The 9,065-nt window shown below is 37.6% G+C and overlaps 1 protein-coding gene across 1 annotated transcript; it reads right to left on the bottom strand.

Annotated features, from left to right (window-relative positions):
* Positions 1-7,554: 7,554 nt before the first annotated feature.
* On the bottom strand, positions 7,555-8,607 carry LOC141652073 (uncharacterized). Its single transcript, XM_074459722.1, has 2 exons — positions 8,165-8,607; positions 7,555-7,847 (listed from the first exon to the last, which is right to left on the bottom strand). The coding sequence occupies exons 1-2, from the start codon at positions 8,595-8,597 to the stop codon at positions 7,807-7,809; spliced, it is 474 nt and encodes a 157-aa protein (XP_074315823.1). The 5' UTR covers positions 8,598-8,607; the 3' UTR covers positions 7,555-7,806.
* Between the last annotated feature and the right edge of the window lie 458 nt (positions 8,608-9,065).

The following is a 9,065-nucleotide window of genomic DNA, read 5'->3' as shown; positions in this document are numbered from 1 at the left end:
ATATATGATGGCTCATCTGGTGACCTACTGAAGTGCTTACAACTTCCTTCATTTGACCAAAAAAAAGAGCTACTGAGTCATTAAATCATCAATAAGTCACACTTTAATCTCAATCCTCAATTGCCCGGTTTTATTTGCTTCAGTTATAACAAAAACCCCGATTCTTCAATCGCAATTTCGTATTTCTACTCAATAGTATCAATAGGTCAATTTACTATTTTCATCTCGAACATGACTCTATAAATCTATATTTATCTAACATGGTATCAAAGCCTTTGTAATCAAAGGAGCAAGTTCCTATGCTAAACCAACCCATTGTACATTTGTACTTGCTCATATATATAGTCTTCAAATCTTATTATTGAAACTATCGAAAGAACAAAAAAACGATAATAACTTAACAATTATATATAGCCTCTCATTAAGCTCAAACTCGGCTCGAGCTCGGGTTAAAGCTCGCAAGTATGGTAACGAGCTCAATTTTTTCAAGCTTGGTTGACCCGTGGCTCAAGCTCGGGTAAAATCTCGCAAGCATGATAACTTATTATTAGAAATAGGGAGGGAGGAATTCATAAAGGAAATCGTGTTATTGATAATAGTTCGTGCTTTTACAACTACAATCGTAGCGTATTTATAGTATTCGTAAGATCTCCTAATATAGGAAACCATAATAATATCTCATTTTATTCTGATTACGGTATATTACGATATGATACCGTAATCTCCTCTAACATCCCCCCTCAAACTCATGGTAATTTGAAAAAATTTCCATGAGTTTGCACACAATAGCAACAAAAATATGAAGAAAATAATCCGTTTCTTCATTCTTCGATCTTCAAATCTTAGACAACAACGACATTCTTTTCGAACCAATCAAAAAGAAATTCTTTGAACGGGAACGTCGCAATTTTTCGAACCCGTCAAAATATCAAACGATCAATATTTTCGAATTCTTCGAAATTTCAAGTTAAAAACGCCGCAATTTTTCGAATTTGACTTGATTAAAAACGGAATTTATCCGTCATATCGAATCGATGGATTGGAGAACTCGTTTGTACTCCCTCCAATAAAGCAACTGAACTTACAAAGACCATGTAAATGGCGGGATCGATCGATGAAAGAATACAACTAGCGAGTAGTTGTAATAAATCAACAACATTCAAAATGATTGGACTTCAATGAAAACCATCAAGAAAAGACGTACAATTTTTGGATTTTTTTTTTAAATAATTTGTAAATTATCGGTAAAGAAATCCCGCCGGAGGGCACCATAATTCCATTAGTCCCTCCGGCAGGGCAACAAAATATCGTTTTTAGGCCTCAAGAGCGTGAGGCTCTGATACCATATTAGAAATAGAGAGGGAGGAATTCATAAAGGAAATCGTGTTATTGATAATAGTTCGTGCTTTTACAACTACAATCGTAGCGTATTTATAGTATTCGTAAGATCTCCTAATATAGGAAACCATAATAATATCTCATTTTATTCTGATTACGGTATATTACGATATGATACCGTAATCTCCTCTAACACTTATTTTAATTTTAATTTATCAAAAACCCAAACTACTCCGTACTTTATATTCTAAAGAGAATAATGGAAACTAATTCGAGATGAAGCGTTCGAACAGTTGTTTCCAAGTTATTATTAACGTCTCTGGAGAAGTTATTGGCATATCTTATTTTCAGTTTTCCGAAACCTCTCCTTTTTTACCAATAAACATCGTTTGCAAGTGGTGGGATCACTACAAAAAAACCAAGTATGTCTGAGTAACATTGTCCTTAATTCTTAACTATATAATCATCCGTAGAAATTTGACCATGTTAATCTGGTGATCCCATCTATGTAATAGGGAACTGCGCCATCCGTCTTATGGATTTGAAGCAATCAACTTGTATTTAGCTACTCTGCCTATGTTAGAGAGAGTTTTAACAAGTTTTCCGAACATCTCAAATGGCGTTCGGGTGGAAAAGGTAATTCTTTTTAGAGTAAATTAAAAATTACTCCATTTTAAAATCCAGTTTTTAAAAATTACTCTATTGTATAACTTTTTCCTAAAATGAGACGTAATAAATCACTTAAATTGAAATTTTGAAGCAATTTTTGATAAAAGGGCATCTTAAAGGAGTAATTTTAAGAAAAATTATATAAAAAAGTAATTTTAGAAAATAAGATTTTAAAAAGGAGTAATTTTTAATTCGAAACTCTTTTTATGACAGTTTTGAAGCCGACTAAGGAGTAACACCCGTAAATCCTGTTATTTATTTTTAATATTGTAGGTGGTATCAGGGTCTAATGCCGAATGTGCTGGGTTGCGTTCAGATGATGTTATAACCAAATTCGATGGCAAACCCGTGAGTGGTTTCTTAGAGGTATGCGTCAATTGCCTTCTTTTTTATCAACTTATTCGACATATGTGGTGGATTAACCACTTTTTTCCTTTTTCACAACAGTTATGGAGTTCTATGTTCGATAAAGTTGGTAATGTGGTGGAATTAGAAGTTGCTCGGGTTGATGATTGCACTATTCGGACATTCGACATGGTTGTTGGTGAAGCTATCCCGAAAGAATTGAACAAGTATGTTTGTGCTAAACTCTCCAATCATAACTAAGTTTTCGATCATCTCGACTTCATATTTTGATAACTAATTACTTTTAACATTTGTTTTGTTAGTTGGCCTAGACATGACCTACGTTGATGAAACTTGGCTAGTAGACTAATCTGGATGGGGGAGCCGTTTTCACTTTTCATTTTTCGGGTACGAAATCTCATCTCAATATAAATCGACTAATCTTTAATTACCGTTTATTTAATGATCCAAAGCGATTTTGATCAGGCCTTGATCTTGCTTTTGAAATTTATGCAGATTTTGGCTTAGAGATATTAAGATGAAGTGCCGGATTTCTAACTGATGGCTCGATGGTTAGTTGATCGTTTTAAACCATTTCGACACCCACAGTTGAAATTAGAAAATAGTTAACTCAACTTTTGCAAAAGTTGACTGGGGGTGGTCAAACATTCGGGCCGACCCGGCCAAAATGTGGATGTCAATGGCTGCAAGTGAAAACTTCGTAATAGCTATAGATTGTACTCCCTCCTAGTCGGATTTTCTTCCCTCTTTTTTTTTTGGAAAGGTTTGTTGTTCAAATTCATTTCCATGTAGACTGTGGACTATAGTGTTTTGTGTGATCTAAAACATTTCCTTATATATTTTTTGTCCAAAATGGAAGGAAATAAATGAGCGACTAGGAAGAAGTATTTCACTATGACCCAAACCTGCCGTTCTTACATGTTGAGCAATTAAGAAACATTTTCTAGTGTGATACTTTCCGCTTGAAAATTGTCAATAAAGATCATCTTCATATCTGTACAACGAAATATCTAGTTTCATGTAAGAATGAGCCAAAACCAAAACCAAAACCAAAAACAAAAATCGCGTTTAACAGACTTCTCGGAAACAAGATTGACACTCCTTAGTTCTTAGTCCTTGCCTATAAAAGTTGAATAATGTTCGGAATCAACGCTGGTATAATACATCAATGATAATCATATAGAGGCCACCTAACAAAAGAAATGGTAAAAGACGTATCAATCAATTATCCAAGTATATATAGTACTGTAATTAATATACACAGGAACTTAAAATTGGGTGACGAATTTTAGAAAGCAAAACAAAACTTACTTGTTCAATTCATGGGGTACTGCCTCGCCAACCACCATTCTAATAGTCTCAAAACTGGAATTATCAATCCGAGCCACTTTGAGTTTCACAACATCGCCTACCTTATCCCACATCAGTTCCCACAGCTGTTACATTGACAAGTAGAAACACGGTTAATCCTTAATGCTCAAGGGCACGGGATTTGTATAGTTTAAAACCAGTTACGACAATCAACTTAGCAACACACTTAATCCCGTAACGACTAAGCACCTATACAACAATATTTAAGGGCATAAACAAAGTCAACTTGGTAAATTGCAGCTTGGAGCGTATTGATTCCGATAAATATGATTATATTGAGCTACTATCAGTTGGATGTAATACCAGCAGAGTATGTTTTTTTTTTTTTTTTAAAATTAACGGATTTGTAACTAGATTTTTCTTCTTTCTTAGTGCGGCGATGGAGCGGCCGTAGTTAACATGTATGGAGAAGTTTTTGACATATCTTATTATGATCTAAATGCTACCCATTAAATACATGGCATACAAGATTTAACTAAATGTTACCCATTAAATACATAAAACAAATTTACTTATAAATATAAATTTTGAAACAATGTAATTTAGAACAAACCTTCAAGAAACCCTTGACGGCTTTCCCATCACATTTTACGATAACATCCAGGTTACGCAAGCCTGCTGATTCAGCATAAGACCCTGGTAGTACCTACGAAGACAAGTTATTCAATAAGCTAATACTACAATGAATGTAATTAAGTGAATACGGAGTACATATAATTCATACTATTTAAAGTTCATTACACAAAAATGCATGAAGATGTATGCTAAGCAGGAAAAAACAATTACCGATACCACTTGAACGCCATTGGAGTAGCTCGGAAATCTTTTTAAAAATCTCGCCAAATTACAAAGAGTAGCTGCATAAACGTTTCTAGCTTTAAAGCCATAAGAAGGATGACGATGTTCCCTATTTATAGAAATGCAAGAACAGTAGCGTAAGTTGTAGTAATTGAATATGATTGAATGAATGAGACTTATACAACACTCTAATTTATACAATTCTAACTCCATATATTAGGGACAATTCCCTAATATATGCCATGCTTAACTCCACTATTAAAGGGAAAGCCATAAGACAATATCCTAAATATAAGGCACTAAATAACCAATAGTAGTATAATATTGACTATATCTCATTACTCCCCTTCAAGTTGGAGCATCCGGTGAACCAATGCCCAACTTGCTCTGAAGATATCGGAATGTGTTTCCGGCTAAAGCCTTGGTAAATAGATCAGCAATCTGTTCTTTACTTCTTACAAAAAACGTTCTCACCGTGCCCTCCATTAGGTGATGTCGAATAAAATGGCACTCCACTTCAATGTGTTTGGTTCGGTCGTGAGAAACCGGATTCTTAGCTATCCCTAGGGCCGCCTGGTTGTCGCATAACAGTGCCATAGGCTTGACGTGATCCACCCCTAGTGATTGTAAGAAGGATTTCACCCATAACACTTCACTCGTCACAGCTCCTAATGCCCGATATTCCGCTTCCGCCGTTGATTTTGCAACTGTCGATTGCTTCTTTGCTCTCCATGTAACTGGCGAATTTCCTAGGCATACATAATATCCAGAAATCGACTTCCCAGTGAGAGGACAATTTGCATAATCCGAATCCGAATAACCTCGCACCTGTAAGTCACAATTGCGATTAATAACGATCCCTTTGCCTGGTCCGCCTTTGATGTATCGAATCACTTTGTAAACTGCAGCCAAATGTTCTTGTCTCGGGGCATGAACAAATTGTGATAATATATGAACAGCATAAACCAAGTCGGGCCTAGTAATTGTCAAATAAATTAACTTCCCAACCAATCTTCTATATTTCAAAGGATCGTGTAAGAACTCCCCTTGAGCTAGAGCCAAATTGTGCTTTGGTTGTATGGGAGTGTCAATCGGTTTTGCACCTTCCAATCCCGCTTCTTTTATAATATCGAGTGCGTATTTCCGTTGACATAAAAACAGCCCCTTGGAACCTTCGGCTACTTCAATTCCTAAGAAGTATTTGAGTTTCCCAAGGTCCTTTATTCCAAAACTTCGGTCCAAAAAATTCTTGAGTCGAGTACAAGCCATAGTATTATTACTTACAATTATCATATCGTCTACATAAACCAATATGCCAAGAAAAATTCCATCTTTGTTGTAAGTAAAAAGTGAATAATCGGCTAATGATTGCTGAAAACCGTACCTCGTCAATGATTTGGTCAATTTTTCGAACCAATTCCGTGAAGCTTGTTTCAAGCCATACAAACTTTTCAGTAACTTGCGACTTTGTTCGACCCATTGTTAGCAAATCCGTGCATTCTCATGTAAACTTCTTCATTTAAATCCCCATGGAGGAAAGCATTGTTTACATCCAACTGAGCAATATTCCAATTTTTTGCTACTGCCACCGCAAGTAGACACCGTACACTTGCCATCTTTGCCACTGGTGCAAACGTCTCATGGTAGTCCACTCCTTCAATTTGAGTATATCCTTGAGCAACCAACCGTGCTTTGTAACGCTCAATGGTTCCGTCCGCATTGTGCTTAACTTTATAAACCCATCGACTTCCAATGGCTCGTTTTCCTTTCGGCAAATCAACAACACTCCATGTACCATTATTCTCAAGTGCTTTGTACTCTTTCAACATCGCTTCTCTCCATTCCTGTATACCAGCAGCTTCACTGTATTTCTGAGGTTCAACCACTGCATCTATTTTGCTCAAGAAACATTTGTGATTTTTCGAAAAACAATTATAAGTAACATAATTACTCAAAGGATAACGAGTACCTCTTTGCTTGGATGGAGATTGAGCCGAGGGGGTTCGAATTGAGGGGTCTATTACTCTCGTCGATTTGCACAAGTAGTCTTTCTTCCATGCGGGTTCGAATTTTTCCCGAGCTCCTCTTCCCATAGGGCACGAATTGTCCTCCTCATTCACGCTGACACTGACATCTTCGCTGTCAGAATGCCTCTGTTCAGTCCGTGCTTCACTCTCATTTTCTTCAATCCGTCTGTCAGTTGGTATTCTCGCCATATCTGATTCATCTTCGTGTGCTAAGACTTTATCATGATCAATATAAACACCTGTATGTCTCTGTTTTTCGTGACAATTCGACTCACAATTTGTTTCATCCTCTCGGATGTCACTAAATGGGAAAATATGCTCATAGAAAATAACATCTCTTGAGTCGAAAACGTCCCCTGTTTTGAGATCATACACTCTCCACCCCTTTTTGGTAGATGGATATCCGATAAAAATGCAACGTCGTCCTCGCTCTCCAAATTTATCTTTTGGTTTCTCCTTGTTGTGAACATAACACAAGCTACCAAAAATTCTAATCGAATCGAGTATAGGTCGTTCTCCGTATAACAATTCATATGGGGTTTGACCATTTAAAACATGTGTGGGGGTTCGATTTATTAGAAACGCAGCGGTAAGCACACACTCTCCCCAGAACTCGAAAGGCAAATTTCCTTGAAAACGTAGGGCCCTAGCCTTTTCTAAAATATGTCGATGTTTTCGCTCTACCCTACCATTTTGTTGTGGGGTGTCGACGTTGCTAGTTTGAAAAAGTATCCCGTTTTCATGGTAATATTGTTTTAATGGCCCGGCCAGAAATTCCGATCCATTATCACTTTGAACTATTTTCACTTGCCTTCCAAATTGGGTTTTTACCATGTTGCAAAAAGTAATAAGTAATTGTATAGCTTCACTTTTCTCACGCATAAGGTACACCCAAACACCCCTGCTCTTGTCATCGACAATAGTAAGAAAAAATTGTGCTCCATTCAAACTTTTCACACTATATTTCCCCCAAATATCGCAATGTATAAGCCCAAACAAGGAGTCATTCCGTTTCTGATTCAATTTAAAAACCGACCGTGTTTGCTTAGCACGACAACACGAATCACAAATGTCTTTCGAATTCCAACATAAATTTAAACCAATTAAATTAGAAAAGAGAGGTAAAATACTACTAGAGGGATGCCCAAGTCTTTTGTGCCAAAGCTTCGCATCGCCATTTTTTTCAACCCTTGCAACGGATTCCTTCCCTTGTTGCTTGAAGTAATAGACCCCATCTTTATGCTCCCCCCGTCCAATCTTCATCCTCGTAGAGAGGTCCTGTATAACACAATGATCGGAGTAAAAGGTTACTAAACAATTATTTTCGCGAATTAACTGTTGAACCGAAATTAAATCACATTGTAACGTGGGAACATAAAGTACGTCTTTCAACACAAAATTGGAACTTAATGTCACTGTTCCGTGTTCACAAGCAGTGATGTGAGATCCGTTTGGAAGACCTACTGTTGAGATATTTTTCTTTTCTATATTCTCAAGTAAATCTCTCTTTCCGGTCATATGATGCGAACATCCTGTGTCAAGAAGCCAATTATCACAAGTGTTTTTTATGCCTTTATCATTATCGATTTTCATACCTTTCTCTTTTGAGTTAATTTCACCTTTATTGGCAATCATGGCTCGAAACTGTTTCAATTCTTCCGCTGTTAATCCGAGTCCCGTCGCATCGCCTTCACTCACACCAGCTGCATTCGCACGTTCATGGTGACCTCTGCCTCCACGACCGCGTCCTCGACGTCCACGGCCTCTTCCTCGGCCTCCATTCTCGGGCTTGTTCCAGCAATACTCCTCGGTGTGCCAAGGTTTCTGACAAAAGGTGCAGTAAAAAATATCCTTGTCATCTTTCTTTTCTCCACTGTTTTTACCCCTTGGCGCACCATCTGAAACCCGTGCTGCCATGGCACTCGTTGCCTCAATGGCTTCTTCCTTCTCTTTAGTAGCAGCCTTGTGGCTTTCTTCTCGGAGAACGAGTGAATAGGCTCTAGTCAAGGACGTTATCTCATCCTCCATTAACAGATTAGAACGAATATGCCCGTATAGTCAAGTCCCATGAGAAATTGATGAACTTTTTCATCCTCTCGTTCTTTGAGGATCGATTCCGCCGCTCCACAGGTACATTGATGTACCTTGCTATAATTGGCTAACTCATCCCAAATTGTCTTCATCTTGGTATAATAATCAATGACGGATTGGCCTTTCCTTTGCTTGCAGTCGGCCAACTCTGTTTTTAATTGGTGAACCCGTGGAGAATTGCCAAAGAATAGCTATCTTGCAACTCCTTCCGATTTCTACCACGCTTCCCGAAAAATTGATACTCGCATGAAGAGTTTCTTCAATCGAACATCGTATCCATGATTTCAACATGGCATTGCACTGTCGCCATGCCACGGCTTCGAGTGTTTCGTCTTGATTTTTGGACAGAACCGGTTTCTTTACGTGGCCCTCGACGAAAGACAATTTGTTCTTAGCATCGAGAGC

This window comes from Silene latifolia, chromosome 4, assembly GCF_048544455.1.
Source record: "Silene latifolia isolate original U9 population chromosome 4, ASM4854445v1, whole genome shotgun sequence".
Lineage (NCBI taxonomy): Eukaryota > Viridiplantae > Streptophyta > Magnoliopsida > Caryophyllales > Caryophyllaceae > Silene > Silene latifolia.
Note: the sequence above shows the minus strand (reverse complement) of the source record. Positions and strands in the feature narration are given on the sequence as shown.

Bases quoted from the DNA above. Each gene is read 5' to 3' on its own strand.
- LOC141652073 (XM_074459722.1), bottom strand. From the start codon at position 8,597: ATGGAGGATGAGATAACGTCCTTGACTAGAGCCTATTCACTCGTTCTC. The intron at 7,848-8,164 runs GTATGAAAATCG...TGTGTTATACAG, and splicing joins AATTAACTCAAAAGAGAAAG to GACCTCTCTACGAGGATGAA.